Below are 19,975 nucleotides of genomic sequence, written 5' to 3' on the forward strand. Positions count from 1 at the left end.
GGGGTTTTCAATGTAAATTTAAATGGCCACAAAATCTGTAATCTGGATCAGATCAGATCTGGATCAAACTCTGTACACAAAACTCTCAAATATTAAATAAATTTGATCTTTTTTGACAGTTATGAATTTTTGAAAACTTGTTCAGTATTAACAACAGGGATTTGGATAAAACCCCAACCCTTGACCGTTGGGGTTTTACATAATTATTGTATGGCCTTGCCTTACAATATAAAGCGCCTTGGGGCAACTGTTTGTTGTGATTTGGCGCTATATAAAAAAAATTGATTGATTGATTGATTTTTCCTGACTTTGACATGTGACCTTGAAATCTGAAAAAGTTCTTGCCCATCAGGATATGACTCTTCAGTAAAAAATTCATAACAATATGTATGAAAAATTGTGGGCTTCAGGCTATTCACAAACAGACAAACAAACAAACAGGGGTAAAAAACAACCTCCACCAACTTCATAGGCAGAGGTAAAAATCCAACTCCTTGTCACGAACACAAGTGTTTCTATAGCCGATTAATGTTCTTTGGATATAGCCAGGCATGTAGGAAATTGGTTTGACAGTTTTGCATGCATATCTTTGCTAAAAAATAAAATAAAAAGATACTGGAATACACAGGCACACATGCATACGTACAGAAACTCTTCATCAAACTCACCACAGTACATCTGTGGATCTTCCCAATCCTGTCTACCCCCTCAGCTTCTCCATTGGAGTCTTCTCTCCTCCTCTTTCTGGACAAAAGACGTTTGCTTGATGTTTGCGCCTCCATCTGAGTAAAAGGCCACAACAAACACAAAAAAAAGATACAAAACTGCTCTCTATCACATTTTATTGTGACTTAAAAAAAGGCCACAACTCCTCGAAGTTGAAGTATTTTTACTCTGAACCACATGCCCATGTTCAGGGCAACAACTGTGTCAAATGATTGTAGTGTGTCATGATTTTAGAACATAATGTAACAGCAACAGAAAAGTACACAGGATGTGCCTCATATCACTTAGGCACTATCATGTCTTCGATAAACAGAGATGCCCTCACATATACAGATAGAAAGTTCAGCTCTCTGTCTGTCTTTGGAGGGACAGAGCGAGAGAGAGCACTGTCGTTTCTCTTTTGAGTCTATAAATTACAGTACTTAATTATTTCACCAAAACATCAAATCTAGGCTTGCATCTTAGATGTACCTTCTGGCAAATTGTAACTTTCACACATTGTGGAAACCAGCAGCCAGCTACCAGCAGGCCAGAGCTACCTGTGCTGGGTGCGACTAACTGCTACTAATGCAGCAGTAGCCATCCAGCTACAATCAGGGATGCAATGCCACCGAAGAAGACTCTTTCGGTCGAGGAGTTAGATGAGATCAAAAAGTCCCTAGACTTTCTGGCAGAGGAAGTTTCTGCGGTTCGGCTACAGCAAAAAAAATATCCTGGAGTTGGTGGAGGAGGTCAAACCCTGAGACTGCAGAATACGGAAAAGGAGAAAAGGATCACTTTCCTGGAAAACAGAGTCACTGATCTAGAACAGTACACTGGTATAAACAACATTATGGTAACTGGTCTGGAGTCCAAACCTCAGTCATATGCTCAAGCAGTGGTAAGGAGAAATGGAGAGGAGCAAAGTGTGGAGGACAATGAATCGGTGGAGCAACAGGTGACGAATTTCCTTCAGTCCAAAGGGATTGAGGTAGACAAGAACAGCACCGAAGGCTGTCACCCTCCACCCCGAAGAAGCAACTGACAAACCTGCCATTATCATCCGATTTGCAAACAGAAAGTATAAAAATGAACTATTAAAACAAGAAAGAAAGCTCAGGTGTATATTTGAATGAGCATCTGACAAAAAAATGCTGATATTGCAAGAAAGGCTCGATTGCTTAAGAAACAAGGGAAGATTCAAAACACTTGGACACAAAATTGCAAAGTCTTCATTCAACTCAACGGGACACCAGAAGAGGCCAGGGTGAACTGGACAAATACAACTGAAGAAAAAGTAAAGCAATGTAATAAACAAAACCTGTGAACAGAACACACAAATATGACAAAAACTAATAGGATTCAAACATCTCCGTTTGGAGATAAAGAACAACAACAAACATCATGGATAGTTGACTTTGGGCTGGATACTTTGTGTACACAGAGTATAAAGAACAGGACATAGAAAATAATTTTGATCCAGAAAACAATTTACTTAGTAATGTGATCAACAGCAATCAGTTTAATAGCATGGTTAAATCGGAGCATAAAATATTAATAATACACTTCAATAGCAGACGTTTGTATGCCAATTTTCATAACATAAAAGAATACCTGTGACATTTCAATAATCCATTTGATATCATAGCTGTGTCAGAAACCTGGATCAGTGAGGAGAAGGGAGCAAATTTTGACACGGAGGGATATGAATTCAATTATGTGAACAGAAAGAACAAAAATAGAGGAGGGGTGGCAATATATGTAGATACAAGTCTAAGGTACAAAATCGTTGAATGTATGACAGTAACTGTTGATGAACTATTGGAGTGTATTAAAGTAGAAATTTATTTTTACAATACAAAAAAATGTTATTGTAAGTTGTGTATACAGAGTACCAGGATCAGATATGGAAAGCTTTAAAAATTGGATGGAAAGTATGTTCACCAAATATACACAAAAGGTTATGTTCATATGTGGTGATTTTAATATTAATCTCCTAAACACCAAAAAAACATAACATGACAGAGGAATTCATCAATTCAGTGTATAGTATGGGTTTATATCCAACCATTACTCAGCCAAACAGAATAACTTCACATTGTGCCACCTTGACAATATATTCACAAATATTATGGAAAACAACATAAAGTGTGGGATTTTCGTAACTGATATTGGTGACCATTTACCTATCTTTGTGGTATATTATTGTTCCAGGCAGAGGAAAGATGTAAGAAATTATAAATATAAAAGAGTGAAAAATGAGTAGCAATGCAATCCCTAAACAAAGATTTAATTGCACAGAACTGGAAGATGGTACATGAGGCAAAAGATATCAATATAGCCTATGATGAATTTCTCAATGTATTTAATCTTTTATGTGATAAAATCTACCCTGTAAAACAATACAATAACGACCACAAATACAAAAACAGTCCGTGGGTCACTAAAGGGTTACAAAAGGCCTGCAAAAAGAAAAATATGTTATATAGGAAGTTCATAAAGCTCCAAACGGCAGAAGCAGAGGTAAAGTATAAAAACTATAAAAATAAGTTAACTAATATTATTAGGATATGTAAAAAGGAACATTATAATAAAATACTGGAGAAAAATAAAAATAATTAAAGGTATATGGGGCGTATTAAATGGTATCATAAGAAATGGATATAAAAATGCAAATTTCCTGGAATACTTCATTGAGAATGACAAGACCATAGACAACATGGAGAATGTGGTTGGTGGTTTTAACAAATTCTTTGTAAATGTAGGTCCAGAATTGGCAGCTAAAATCAAGGAGCCAGCGATAGCAGAGGGTGGGGCTAATAGTAGTATGGGGAATAGAAATCCAAGTACAATCTTCCTAAAAGCAGCTGATGAAAAAGAAATCACAGACTAATTTTAAAGATAAAACATCTACTGATTGGAATGGCATAGACATGAATACAGTAAAAACAGTTACTGAAGGAATTGTAAAGCCACTAACCCATATTTGCAACCTGTCTTTTCAGTCTGGTGAATTCCCCAACAAAATGAAAATAACAAAAGTAATACCATTGTTTAAATCTGGAAATAGACACCATTTCACAGGCCTGTTTCTTTGCTCTCCCAATTCTCCAAGATACTCAAAAACGTTTTAATGACAAACTGGATACATTTATTGAAAAACATCATTTGCTGACTGAGAATCAATATGGATTGCAAGCAGGCAGATCAACATCACTGGCAGTCATACAACTAATAGAGGAAATCACAAATAATGTTGATGACAGGAAACTTGCTCTGGGTGTATTCCTTGATTTAAGCAAAGCTTTTGACACTAATGATCACAAAATATTATTAGACAAAATGGAAAGGTATGGTATTAGAGGGCTGGCTGAACACCCATCTAGGAAACAGGAAACAATATGTACAAATGAGTGAGCACAAATCACACTACATGGATATCACTTCTGAGGTACCACAAGGGTCAGTATTAGGACCTAAGCTGTTTATTTTATACATTAATGATATATGTAGTGTTTCAAAGTTATTGAGATTTGTATTGTTTGCAGATGATACAAATATTTTTTGTTCTGTGGAGAGCTTGCAGCAGATTTTGGAGCTGATCACGACAGAAATGAATAAAGTAAAATTATGGTTCAACAAAAATAAATTATCAATGACTTTAGAGAAAACAAAGATGATGCTGTTTGGAAGAAATTCCATGAATATTCAAGTACACCTGATTATAAACAATACATACATAGAAAGAGTATACCAAAATAAATTTCTTGGAGTGATCATAGACAGCAAAATCAGCTGGAAACCTCATGTAAGCCATGTTAGATCAAAACTTGCAAAACGCACTGCAATTCTGGGGAGGACAAAATACATACTGGACTATAAAGCCTTACACATACTCTACTGTTCATTATTTTTTACCATATCTGTCTTACTGTGTGGAAGTATGGGAAAACAACTACAAAAGCACCCTGCAGCCACTATGCATACTACAGAAAAGAGCAATAAGGATAATAAGTAAAGTGGGATACAGAGAACATACCAGCCCACTATTTGTAAAATCAAACGCCTTGAAGTTTATGGAATTGGTCAAATGTTAAACATCACAAATCATGTACAAAGCCAGAAACAATTTACTGACGAAAAATATACAAAATCTATTTATGGAAGGAGAAAGTGGCTATAATTTGAGAGGAGAATTGAACTTCAGAAAGAACAGAAGTCGAACTAGTAAGAGAAGGATGTGCATATCAATCTGTGGGGTGGATTTGTGGAACAGTTTGGAGCTGGAGCTCAAACAGAGCACCAATATAAACCATTTTAAAAGAATGTACAAAAAACCTATCTTAAGTGGTTACAGTGTTCACTAAAGTATTCAAAATGGTAAAAGAAACTGACGTGTACCAGTACCAGTGATTAATTGGTATTGTTTCGTATTACTGTTCGTAGTCTGACAGAAATTTTAAATTTTTATTATTGACAGTATAAATAGGTTAAGGAATCTAAAAGCTAGATAGCTTCAGCCTTGACTTTTTTCACTCAGCTACATGTTTTGTTTTTTCAGTGTATTCATTATGTATTTTCCTTTTTTTGTTTGATTTTATCTATTCATTCTTTTATTTTCTGTTATTGCATGAGTTTGCTGATTAAAATAAATAAATCAAATCAAATAGAGCACCGTGCTTGTAGTGCGCAAACCTCTGCCAATAGTAGTTGCCTGTATGCATTATACATTTATCAGTGACAGTACATCATTTGTGATTAAACACCTGAATTAAACTAGTCAATTCCTGTATATGGAATTGACAAATACAATGTATTTTACCTGAGGCCAAAATATGGCCATCGGGTATTGTGAAGGCCTTGCGTCCGCCCGTGCTCAGCACAAGTCCAGTCCTATTACTGCCAGGGTCTTCAAATTCACAGGGAGGATTCTTAGGACACAGACCTTGGACAAGTTCAAATATAGCTAACCTTAAACTATTTTAAGAGGTCAAAGGGTCACATTCTGTTTCCTATTGTTATGCTCATACGGCCAATAGCATAAGTCCAACTCATATTACTGCCAGGGCCTTCAAATTCACAGGGAACATTCCTGGGATACATACCTTGGACAAGTTCAAAGATGGCTCACCTTGACCTATTTTAAGAAGTCCAAAGGTCAAATTCTGTTTCCTATTTTAATGTTCATGTGGCCGAGGGTATTTTAGCATTGCATAATATTTTAATTTTTGTAAGAAGATGTGACCAGAGTTATTTTTCTTCATGAACATCTTCACTTGGTGAGTTACTACTGTCTGAAATCTCACTTAAAATCAACAAAGCAGCTTTGGAGGAGTTGTGCTTCGGCAGTCAATATCACACAGTATGATACATTAATTAAATACAATCATTCACAGTGGCAAATGATTTAATTCACAGTTAAAGGGGTTTTAGTCACAGACAGGATAATTTGGATAAAACCACGCCAAATTTTTGTTTCTGAGGTACAGTATAATAAAAAAAAAACTATTAAAACATCAAAATATTAACACACAGTAACAAAAAAACAACAACAGGATGCACATATAAACAATTAAAAATACTACTCCCCATCAAGGACTATATGTCAAAACCCGATAGCCTTGATAGAACTAGTGCTGCCAAGTTAAGGGCTGAGGCTCTGCCCCATGCCAGACATTCCAACACACCAAAGGCTGAGTCACAGCTCAGTAAGGGAAGGCTGCCTTATGAAAAGCACAGTCTTTGCAAGTCAAACTTTTACACTTGTTTGACTTGTCAATGAGCCTCAGTAACACTTGGCTGGACTTTGCTGCGAAGTTAGTTATGAAAAGGTGATTGTGTACAGTGCGCGACAGACGTGGCAATGTGTGGCCCGGTGGTGACTGTGACCTGAGCCAACACAGAGCAATTGCACAGGCCTGCCTTTTTCTCTGCCAGCAGCTTCACAGTGAGCGTGAGAATTTCCGCAGGCCTCCCACACTGACAAACAAGACTTGAACATCTTGAAATTAGCACCACGCTCAGAGAAGAGCCTCGTTAACTGAAGATAATGCCTCTAAGAGCCACTCTGAGCCACTATACTGCCACGATAGCTCACGAAACAAAACAAAAAAACAAAAAAAAAAAACAGGGTGCGTGGCTCCTTCTTCATCCTTCATTATTCGGTGGGGCCGTGGCTTTACTCAAACAGCAGGTCATCATTGCTGAAAACATTCCTACATAAAGAAAACAATAAAAGTACAACTACGCCTATTCTTGTTGAACCAGCTGCTTCAACATAAACCTCAAGTTAGAGGTTTATGTAAATCTCCCAAAATTTCCTGTATAATTTCCTGTGTTGTCTATTGTGTCAGTAGCATGGCCCAAGCAGAGGGTCACCCCTTTGAGTCTGGTCTGCATGAGGTTTCTTCCTCAAATCATCAGAGAGAGTTTTTCCTTACGACTGTCGCCTGTGTGGTTGCTCTTGGGGTTGGTAACCCCAGACCTTACTTGTGTGAAGCGCCTTGAGGCAACTTTGTTGTGATTTGGGGCTATATAAATGAAAATAAATTGAAACTGAAATAGAGGAATGTTGTGTTATTGTATTAGCGCTGAAAAAATCCTTGTGTGATCTACTAACAGCAAATTCACTCTCACCATCTGATATTTATATTGGAAAAGCTATACTGTTTCCACATCCTCTAGAGGTTTTGCTTCTTTTCTTTATTTTTTTTAATATATAAAACCTGTGTGGACCAGCACCTCCCTATCTAATTGATCTAATTAAGCTTTCTGTTCTGGCCCGTGCTCTATCTTCTCAGAATGCAAGATTACTGGGTGTTCTAAGGGTTAAAAAGAAGTCAGCAGCTCATCAGTTCTAGCTGACAGCAAGAGACAACAGCAACAACTGACAGAAAGAAGCGCCGGTGACAGACGCCGGTGACAGCCTACAGACACAAACGCCGGCGACAACCGACAGAAGCGAACACCAGTGTCACATAACCCTAAAAACTGGTCCGCCCTGCCTCCACTGCGCATGCGTCATTTGGGACCACAGCAGCTCGTCTGAGCTGAGTCTCTTCACCCAAAGCAATCAAAGGGAATAATGTGATTATTAATCATCAGATGATAAGGTAAATCATTAAATCATTTTAAAGTAAGTTTTCAGCAGAAACGAGGCAGTTTTCAGCAGATACGAGGTGATAATTGGTGAGTCACTAGACTCGCTACTGAAGCTATGAAATGACGGAGGCGCAGTGAACGCAGCAGCAAGCAGCTCGTCTGGCTGCTGCGTTCTGATCGCTCCCCCGTCTTTTATGATGAAATAATGCTGAATTTATGTGGAAATGATTGTTGTACAAAAGCTTCAGATATCTGTCGCTGAGATACAGTAGATGATGACTGGAGTGCAGTTTTAAGCAGAAACGAGGTGATAATCGGTGAACCGCGGCCGACGCACAGAAATGACGCATGCGCAGTGAAGGCAGGGCGGGCCGATTTTTAGAGGGAACTGTTTGGTCTGCGACGCTGGCGACAACCAACGGAAACAAATGTCGGCGACAGCCGGCAGAAACAAATACAAAAAAAAACAACAACAAAAAAAACAGCATTAGCATGAAGACAATACCCATTTGCGCTGACTAATTCACTTGCCAAGGTTCACACACTTTCTTCACTGAGTGAAGGGAGTGGTGGCAGCTCCAGCACGTCTATCCTTTTAAAGGTTAATGAACTTAATATATGTTTTCGACTAGTTGACTAATAATAAATAGCTGACTAGTTGGATGTTAGCTAGTTGTAGTCGACTATTAGGACTAATCGTCCCATCACTAACAGAAACAAACACTGGTAGTAGCTCACAGAAATAAACACTAGTAACAGATCACAGAAATAAACACCGGTAAGAGATCACAGAAATAAACACTAGTAACAGATCACAGAAATAAACACTAGTAACAGCTCACAGAAATAAACACTGGTAACAGCTCACAGAAATAATCAGAATCAGAAGAAGTTTATTGCCATTGCCAGTGAACAGGATTCACAGACTAGGAATTTGCTTCGGTACAATGGTGCAACATTAAGAAGAGATAAAATGCTAGGATAAAATATAACATATGTGTCAAAATAAGATAAAATATAAGATAAAAAAAAGAAATATGAAATATGAAAGGCTGTGTGCAACAGAAAAACAGAGAAACGGAAAAAAACAGTGCAGTGTGAGGAGTGCAATTAAAAAGCAAAGTACATTGTCTAAAGTGACCCGTGATAAAATGATAAAGTGACAGAGTTAAGCTTAAGGTGACTGAGTTATGAGGTTTTCATGAGTCTAACGGCAGAGGGGAAGAAACTGTTCTTATGGCGGGAGGTTCTGGTCCAGATGGACCGTAGCCTCCTGCCCGAGGGGAGTGGTTTGAATAGACCGTGTGCAGGGTGAGAAGGGTCAGCAAACTACAGCAAACAGTAGTAACAGCTCACAGAAATAAACACTAGTAACAACTCACAGAAATAAACACTGGTAACAGCTCACAGAAATAAACAGTAGTAACAACTCACAGAAATAAACACTGGTAACAGCTCACAGAAATAAACACTAGTAACAGATCACAGAAATAAACACTGGTAACAGCTCACAGAAATAAACACTGGTAACAGCTCACAGAAAAAACACTAGTAACAGATCACAGAAACAAACACTAGTAACAGATCACAGAAACAAACACTAGTTAACAGATCACAGAAACAAACAGTAGTAACAGCTCACAGAAATAAACACTGGTAACAGCTCACAGAAATAAACAGTAGTAACAGCTCACAGAAATAAACACTGGTAACAGCTCACAGAAATAAACACTAGTAACAACTCACAGAAATAAACACTGGTAACAGCTCACAGAAATAAACAGTAGTAACAACTCAGAAATAAACACTGGTAACAGATCACAGAAACAAACACTGGTAACAGCTCACAGAAATAAACAGTAATAACAGCTCACAGAAATAAACAGTAATAACAGATCACAGAAACAAACGGTAGTTAACAGATCACAGAAACAAACGGGAGTAACAGCTCACAGAAATAAACACTGGTAACAGCTCACAGAAATAAACACTGGTAACAGCTCACAGAAATAAACACTGGTAACAGCTCACAGAAATAAACAGTAGTAACAGCTCACAGAAATAAACACTGGTAACAGCTCACAGAAATAAACAGTAGTAACAACTCAGAAATAAACACTGGTAACAGATCACAGAAACAAACACTGGTAACAGCTCACAGAAATAAACACTGGTAACAGCTCAGAAATAAACACTAGTAACAGCTCACAGAAACAAACACTAGTAACAGCTCACAGAAATAAACACTAGTAACAGCTCACAGAAATAAACACTGGTAACACATCACAGAAACAAACAGTAGTAACAGCTCACAGAAATAAACACTAGTAACAGCTCACAGAAATAAACACTGGTAACAGCTCACAGAAATAAACACTGGTAACAGCTCACAGAAATAAACAGTAGTAACAGCTCACAGAAATAAACACTAGTAACTGCTCACAGAAATAAACACTGGTAACAGCTCAGAAATAAACACTAGTAACAGCTCACAGAAACAAACACTGGTAACAGCTCACAGAAAAAACACTAGTAACAGATCACAGAAACAAACACTAGTAACAGATCACAGAAACAAACACTAGTTAACAGATCACAGAAACAAACGGTAGTAACAGCTCACAGAAATAAACAGTAGTAACAGCTCACAGAAATAAACACTGGTAACAGCTCACAGAAATAAACACTGGTAACAGCTCACAGAAATAAACAGTAGTAACAGCTCACAGAAATAAACACTGGTAACAGCTCACAGAAATAAACACTGGTAACAACTCACAGAAATAAACACTGGTAACAGCTCACAGAAATAAACAGTAGTAACAACTCAGAAATAAACACTGGTAACAGATCACAGAAACAAACACTGGTAACAGCTCACAGAAATAAACACTGGTAACAGCTCAGAAATAAACACTAGTAACAGCTCACAGAAACAAACACTAGTAACAGCTCACAGAAATAAACACTAGTAACAGCTCACAGAAATAAACACTGGTAACACATCACAGAAACAAACAGTAGTAACAGCTCACAGAAATAAACACTAGTAACAGCTCACAGAAATAAACACTGGTAACAGCTCACAGAAACAAACACTGGTAACAGCTCACAGAAATAAACAGTAATAACAGCTCACAGAAATAAACAGTAATAACAGATCACAGAAACAAACGGTAGTTAACAGATCACAGAAACAAACACTGGTAACAGCTCACAGAAATAAACACTGGTAACAGCTCACAGAAATAAACAGTAGTAACAGCTCACAGAAATAAACACTGGTAACAGCTCACAGAAATAAACAGTAGTAACAACTCAGAAATAAACACTGGTAACAGATCACAGAAACAAACACTGGTAACAGCTCACAGAAATAAACACTGGTAACAGCTCAGAAATAAACACTAGTAACAGCTCACAGAAACAAACACTAGTAACAGCTCACAGAAATAAACACTAGTAACAGCTCACAGAAATAAACACTGGTAACACATCACAGAAACAAACAGTAGTAACAGCTCACAGAAATAAACACTAGTAACAGCTCACAGAAATAAACACTGGTAACAGCTCACAGAAAAAACACTAGTAACAGATCACAGAAACAAACACTAGTAACAGATCACAGAAACAAACACTAGTTAACAGATCACAGAAACAAACGGTAGTAACAGCTCACAGAAATAAACAGTAGTAACAGCTCACAGAAATAAACACTGGTAACAGCTCACAGAAATAAACACTGGTAACAGCTCACAGAAATAAACAGTAGTAACAGCTCACAGAAATAAACACTGGTAACAGCTCACAGAAATAAACACTGGTAACAACTCACAGAAATAAACACTGGTAACAGCTCACAGAAATAAACAGTAGTAACAACTCAGAAATAAACACTGGTAACAGATCACAGAAACAAACACTGGTAACAGCTCACAGAAATAAACACTGGTAACAGCTCAGAAATAAACACTAGTAACAGCTCACAGAAACAAACACTAGTAACAGCTCACAGAAATAAACACTAGTAACAGCTCACAGAAATAAACACTGGTAACACATCACAGAAACAAACAGTAGTAACAGCTCACAGAAATAAACACTAGTAACAGCTCACAGAAATAAACACTGGTAACAGCTCACAGAAACAAACACTGGTAACAGCTCACAGAAATAAACAGTAATAACAGCTCACAGAAATAAACAGTAATAACAGATCACAGAAACAAATGGTAGTTAACAGATCACAGAAACAAACACTGGTAACAGCTCACAGAAATAAACACTGGTAACAGCTCACAGAAATAAACAGTAGTAACAGCTCACAGAAATAAACACTGGTAACAGCTCACAGAAATAAACAGTAGTAACAACTCAGAAATAAACACTGGTAACAGATCACAGAAACAAACACTGGTAACAGCTCACAGAAATAAACACTGGTAACAGCTCAGAAATAAACACTAGTAACAGCTCACAGAAACAAACACTAGTAACAGCTCACAGAAATAAACACTAGTAACAGCTCACAGAAATAAACACTGGTAACACATCACAGAAACAAACAGTAGTAACAGCTCACAGAAATAAACACTAGTAACAGCTCACAGAAATAAACACTGGTAACAGCTCACAGAAATAAACAGTAGTAACAGCTCACAGAAATAAACACTAGTAACAGATCACAGAAATAAACACTGGTAACAGCTCAGAAATAAACACTAGTAACAGCTCACAGAAACAAACACTAGTAACAGCTCACAGAAACAAACACTAATAACAGCTCACAGAAATAAACACTGGTAACAGCTCACAGAAATAAACACTGGTAACACATCACAGAAATAAACACTAGCAACAGATCACAGAAACAAACACTAGTAACAGCTCACAGAAATAAACACTGGTAACAGCTCACAGAAATAAACAGTAGTAACAGATCACAGAAATAAACACTAGTAACAGATCACAGAAACAAACACTAGTTAACAGATCACAGAAACAAACGGTAGTAACAGCTCACAGAAATAAACACTGGTAACAGCTCACAGAAATAAACAGTAGTAACAACTCACAGAAATAAACACTAGTAACAGATCACAGAAATAAACACTAGTAACAGATCACAGAAATAAACACTAGTAACAGCTCACAGAAATAAACAGTAACAGCTCACAGAAATAAACACTGGTAACAGCTCACAGAAATAAACACTGGTAACAGCTCACAGAAATAAACAGTAGTAACAGCTCACAGAAATAAACACTGGTAACAACTCACAGAAATAAACACTGGTAACAGCTCACAGAAATAAACAGTAGTAACAACTCAGAAATAAACACTGGTAACAGATCACAGAAACAAACACTGGTAACAGCTCACAGAAATAAACACTGGTAACAGCTCAGAAATAAACACTAGTAACAGCTCACAGAAACAAACACTAGTAACAGCTCACAGAAATAAACACTAGTAACAGCTCACAGAAATAAACACTGGTAACACATCACAGAAACAAACAGTAGTAACAGCTCACAAAAATAAACACTAGTAACAGCTCACAGAAATAAACACTGGTAACAACTCACAGAAACAAATACTGGTAACAGCTCACAGAAATAAACAGTAATAACAGCTCACAGAAATAAACAGTAATAACAGATCACAGAAACAAACGGTAGTTAACAGATCACAGAAACAAACACTGGTAACAGCTCACAGAAATAAACACTGGTAACAGCTCACAGAAATAAACAGTAGTAACAGCTCACAGAAATAAACACTGGTAACAGCTCACAGAAATAAACAGTAGTAACAACTCAGAAATAAACACTGGTAACAGATCACAGAAACAAACACTGGTAACAGCTCACAGAAATAAACACTGGTAACAGCTCAGAAATAAACACTAGTAACAGCTCACAGAAACAAACACTAGTAACAGCTCACAGAAATAAACACTAGTAACAGCTCACAGAAATAAACACTGGTAACACATCACAGAAACAAACAGTAGTAACAGCTCACAGAAATAAACACTAGTAACAGGTCACAGAAATAAACACTGGTAACAGCTCACAGAAATAAACAGTAGTAACAGCTCACAGAAATAAACACTAGTAACAGATCACAGAAATAAACACTGGTAACAGCTCAGAAATAAACACTAGTAACAGCTCACAGAAACAAACACTAGTAACAGCTCACAGAAACAAACACTAGTAACAGCTCACAGAAATAAACACTGGTAACAGCTCACAGAAATAAACACTGGTAACACATCACAGAAATAAACACTAGTAACAGATCACAGAAACAAACACTAGTAACAGCTCACAGAAATAAACAGTAGTAACAGATCACAGAAATAAACACTAGTAACAGATCACAGAAACAAACACTAGTTAACAGATCACAGAAACAAACGGTAGTAACAGCTCACAGAAATAAACACTGGTAACAGCTCACAGAAATAAACAGTAGTAACAGCTCACAGAAATAAACAGTAGTAACAGCTCACAGAAATAAACAGTAGTAACAGCTCACAGAAATAAACACTAGTAACAACTCACAGAAATAAACACTGGTAACAGCTCACAGAAATAAACAGTAGTAAAAACTCAGAAATAAACACGTAACAGATCACAGAAACAAACTGGTAACAGCTCACAGAAACAAACACTGGTAACAGCTCACAGAAATAAACACTAGTAACAGCTCACAGAAATAAACACTGGTAACAGCTCAGAAATAAACACTAGTAACAGCTCACAGAAACAAACACTAGTAACAGCTCACAGAAATAAACACTAGTAACAGCTCACAGAAATAAACACTGGTAACACATCACAGAAACAAACAGTAGTAACAGCTCACAGAAATAAACACTAGTAACAGCTCACAGAAATAAACACTGGTAACAGCTCACAGAAATAAACAGTAGTAACAGCTCACAGAAATAAACACTAGTAACAGATCACAGAAATAAACACTGGTAACAGCTCAGAAATAAACACTAGTAACAGCTCACAGAAACAAACACTAGTAACAGCTCACAGAAACAAACAATAGTAACAGCTCACAGAAATAAACACTGGTAACAGCTCACAGAAATAAACACTGGTAACACATCACAGAAATAAACACTAGTAACAGATCACAGAAACAAACACTAGTAACAGCTCACAGAAATAAACAGTAGTAACAGATCACAGAAATAAACACTAGTAACAGATCACAGAAACAAACACTAGTTAACAGATCACAGAAACAAACGGTAGTAACAGCTCACAGAAATAAACACTGGTAACAGCTCACAGAAATAAACAGTAGTAACAGCTCACAGAAATAAACACTGGTAACAGCTCACAGAAATAAACAGTAGTAACAGCTCACAGAAATAAACACTAGTAACAACTCACAGAAATAAACACTGGTAACAGCTCACAGAAATAAACAGTAGTAACAACTCAGAAATAAACACGTAACAGATCACAGAAACAAACTGGTAACAGCTCACAGAAACAAACACTGGTAACAGCTCACAGAAATAAACACTAGTAACAGCTCACAGAAATAAACAGTAGTAACAGCTCACAGAAATAAACACTGGTAACAGCTCACAGAAATAAACACTAGTAACAGCTCACAGAAACAAACACTAGTAACAGCTCACAGAAATAAACACTGGCAGCAGTAGACTGGCACTGGTTGGTACAGCTCAGTTGTCAAGTCTAATGGATGCTTTAGCTTCTTGTAAAATTGCTAAAATCCTGTAGGCTAACGAAATCATACTTTAAAGGTAAGTAATGTGCACTTACCGTTCAGTCTGCTATCTGGAATACTGAGTGGGCGGCTTCCCTGCCTCCTCTTGTCAGCAGACGAGGTAGCCGGCTAATGCTAGTAGCTCCCAAGCTGATAGGCTAACCTTTAGCCGCTAGCTGACCAGTAACAGCAGTGCAACCAGAGAAATCCGTCAGACGCCGCGGCTAGACCGCGACACCGGCAATGATGTGCAACAGCTACAACACATAAATGATCGGCAATGACAGACTGTACGAGAAGACTGACAGGTCAACAATACGCGAACTACAAAAACTTCCACATCCTTAACGGAACTGCAGAAACAATCAATTCCGGTGTAAAGTGTGTGTATATATATATATATATATATATATATATATATATATATATATATATATATATATATATATATATACATACACACACACACACACACACACACACACACACACACACACACACACACACACACACACACACACACACACACTCACTATATGATTTATATATAACTTTCTCTGATATATTATAACTTTTTCTCTGATATATTGATTATATTGATACACCATATGTGATTTATATATATTGTAATTTTCTCTGATATATAACTACTATTGTTATGTTTGATGTAGAAATATAATGTATTCATTTAGCAGTATTTTGTTTATATATGTAAATATTTAGATATAGCCTAATCATGTATTGACTCTTCAAATTACTAAAATATTTGACTTTATCTGCCACTATCTGCTTCTCTATCATATATTAGTGTGTGTGTGTGTGTGTGTGTGTGTGTGTGTGTGTGTGTGTGTGTGTGTGTGTGTGTGTGTGTGTGTGTGTGTGTGTGTGTGTGTGTGTGTGTGTGTGTATAAGCATAGTGTTTAAAATACCTGTCTACAGTGTAGGCTATATTAACTGTTAATCCCACTATGAATATTAAAATACGAGAACCATTTGTCCTGTATCATAGCTACATGTATGTGTTCTCTCTGATGTATGACGTTTGCAGAACAAAAACCGCGTGAAAATCATTTTAGTATTCAGAGAGTTACGATGGATTAAATGCGCTGCGCCGGCCAAACAGCACTGAGTGGAACGGGTCGGACGACCGGTCCAAGATGGCGGCTGAGAGAGAGGCGACCGAGGCGACAACCAGCGTCAACTCAGAACATGGCGCCATTTTGGTTCCAACTGGGCCGAACTATTGAATGAACCTTTTATGTTTTCAAGATTTTTTAAAATCATTTAACCACATACAGGAACACATCTAGGTACAGGTGCTATCAAATTAAATATAAAAATAGTTAAGCTATCAAATTTACAAAAAAAAATACAATTTATGATGATTTATTTCATTAATTTAAAGCCTGATTTATTCTTCTGCAGCTCTGTAACTCCATGTCATGCAATGACGTGCGTAACAGTTTTAAAGTTCTCTGTAGATGGATTATGCTTTATTATGAACTAATTTGACCCTCAATAAGCTTTTCTTTCTACAGTCATTACCTCAAATTCGAAGGTAAGCTGTACAAATTCCTCTTTTACCGACTTCGTGCTGTAAATGTGCGGACTTTTCTGATCATTTGTAATCAGCGTGCGCACTGCAGAAATTATAATACGACGGCAGACGAAGCAGTGAAAGCAGAAATTGTCAAATCACACTGAACAAACACAAAGAAAACATATTTAACAATATATCACAGTGTGGTGTGTGTAATCTCGGGAATATGCGCAGTATCATGATACTCTATGTGACTCCTCCTCACTCGGTGACTCCTCCCCTTTGACTGAGATAAATAACATCATATCATTAGTGGTTCTGTTGCTGTAGAGGCTTGAATTTTGATTTGATTCAAAATGACATTTAAAATGAACTGAAGATTGATGTCCATAAGCCTTAAGGGAAACTTTTGTATTGCATTGTCATGTAGCGATTACTGGTGGTATTGCTACATGAGGTGACCAGACAGTGGCAAGTTAACTAGATGACTAATTTGCACAATACAATGTAACAAATTGGCTCGTTAGTTCGACTATCTCCAAGAGGGGATAGGCAGGCAGATGGTCCACAAACAGAGCAAGAGGTCAAAAACACATCGATCAATCAGAAAACAGGCAACGGTGTCCAATTACATCAGGCAAAGTCAAAGTTAAAAACTCACAAGAAGGAAATAAGGTTCAAAAACAAGAAGGCAATGCGGGGGAACTAGTGATGTTATGCTCGAAGCAGACGGCTCAACAAAGTATTGGTCTTTCAAGGCAGAAGTGTCGTTGCAAGGTGTTTGGATGCCTCTTTTCATCCTGTGAAAAATCATGTGACTCCCCAAACAAAGCTTCCTTACATCACATGCGTATCAGCGATGTGTCACACTGACTTGAATGCAGGGCAGGAGTTATCAAACTCTCATAGTGCTTATAAATGAGCACAATCTCTCTGTACTTAATGGGGTTTTTTGAGAGGAGGAGAGTTTTGGCATGCGTTATTACTATAGTTCCATCAACTGTCAACCAGAGAGAGATTTAGGTAAAGTTAGCATTACATTAAAAAACCATCATACATGTATACACTCACCGTGGCATGTGACATAGATATTCAGACACTATATATACTGATTTTCACACTTACATACACATATTACATACATATGCAGAGAAAGGTTAATAGGTTAGTTACCGGATACGTGTAAAGTGAGTGTGAGAACATTAGAAAGTGTTTGTGTGATAGTTTGTGTAGAGAGTGTTTGAGAGTGTGAGGAAAGAAGAGATAGGGAGGATGGAGACAGCTGTTTATCCAACTCTTTACAAGCTGGCCAGAATCTATTGTCATATGCCAGCAACATCTGTACTGTGTGAAAGGGTCTAATCCAAAACTAGAGAGGTAGTAACAAGGAAGAGGAACAGACTCAAGCCTAACATGGCTGAAATGAACTTGCTTTTAAATAAAACCCTTTGAACCCCCCCCCATCCCCATTATTTTGTACAACTATTGTCATAACAGTCCCTAGTTGTACAAGTGTTTCTCAATTTATATCTCGGTTACATACAGCATTTTTTGATGCCACAATCACATTATAACAGAAGTATGTTATTATAAATGTCTTTAAAAGAAAAATAGTCAAAAATTTCAAGATGCACATAGAACCTTTATTATTAAGCATACATAACAATATCTTACTCTTTCATGACACCTTGCCCTTTATTGTTCGTTCCATACAAATGCTATGTTGAAGATTGGCCAGCTTCGAAACACTGAATCATTTCAACACAACTGCTTCATATTGATTCAGTGTTTCAAAAAGCTTGAGTTTCTCCAACATCAGAGGGAACATTAGAAAATACCAGCAAGAAAGGATCAAAATGCACAACATTCAGGGAAAGCCTTACAGGTACACAAGGGTTTAAATGCACTCCAAAGGCAATCACACAAATGGGAGACAGGGAGAGAGGTACAGGAAGAAAATTAACAAAATGCACAAAGAACAGCCACTGCTAAAATGAAATAGGAAGAACTCATCTTCAACTGCTTACTCCAATTAAGGGTCACGGGGGAGCTGGTGCCTATCCCAGCAGTCACGGGGCATGGGACGGGGTACATCCTGGACAGGACGCCAGTCTGTCGCAGGGCCACATATAGACAAACAACACACACACACACACACACACACACACACACACACACACACACACACACACACACACACACACACACCACACACACACACACACCACACACACACACACACACACACACACACACAACCCTACCTATGGACAATTTAATGTTTCCAGTGTACCTAACGTGCATGCCTTTGGATGTGGGAGGAAGCCGGAGCACCCGGAAAAAAAGCCACGCAAATATGAAGAGAACATGCAGACTCAACACAGAAAGACCATAAGTGGGGATTGATCCCATGACTTTCTTGCTGTGAGGCAACAGTGCTAACCACTAAGCCACCTTGTTGTCCACAGGAAGAATAACTACAATAAATACAGAAATAAAACCAGGAAAAAAATAAACACAGGAAGGAAACACAGAATAAAACCAAACTACAGTAATTCCAGAACTAAACTGCAGAAAGTTTAAATAAACATCAAAGACATACAAGCGCCTTGAGGTAACCTTGCTGTGATAAATAAATGAAAATGAAAATGAAATGAAATACAAAATACGAAGGAGCCATGTACCTCTGTTCTGACGGATGCTACAACCTGTCAGCAGTTTCTTCAGTTTTTCATCGACAAAGTCTCATCAGTCACACAGAATGCTAATCATAAATGTCATGTTGAGCTGTCTGTTACTCGGGCACTTTCTGCTGTGCTCAAGCAGTTTGAGCCCATTTCTCGTTCGTCCCTTACTGAGATA

The 19,975-nt window shown here is 37.5% G+C and overlaps 1 protein-coding gene across 1 annotated transcript in view; it reads right to left on the reverse strand.

The window, feature by feature from the left end:
• The window catches only part of pcyt1aa (phosphate cytidylyltransferase 1, choline, alpha a), a 41,291-nt gene extending 25,350 nt beyond the window's left edge, over window positions 1-15,941 (reverse strand). Inside the window, exons 1-2 of the mRNA XM_034183167.1 lie at window positions 15,630-15,941; window positions 669-782 (exon numbers count right to left, since the gene is read on the reverse strand). Of these exons, the coding sequence (XP_034039058.1) occupies window positions 669-782 (114 nt within the window). The 5' untranslated portion in view covers window positions 15,630-15,941. The remainder of the gene's footprint in view (window positions 1-668; window positions 783-15,629) is intronic.
• Window positions 15,942-19,975: the final 4,034 nt, after the last annotated feature.

Source organism: Thalassophryne amazonica, chromosome 12, assembly GCF_902500255.1.
Source record: "Thalassophryne amazonica chromosome 12, fThaAma1.1, whole genome shotgun sequence".
Classification (NCBI taxonomy): Eukaryota; Metazoa; Chordata; class Actinopteri; order Batrachoidiformes; family Batrachoididae; genus Thalassophryne; species Thalassophryne amazonica.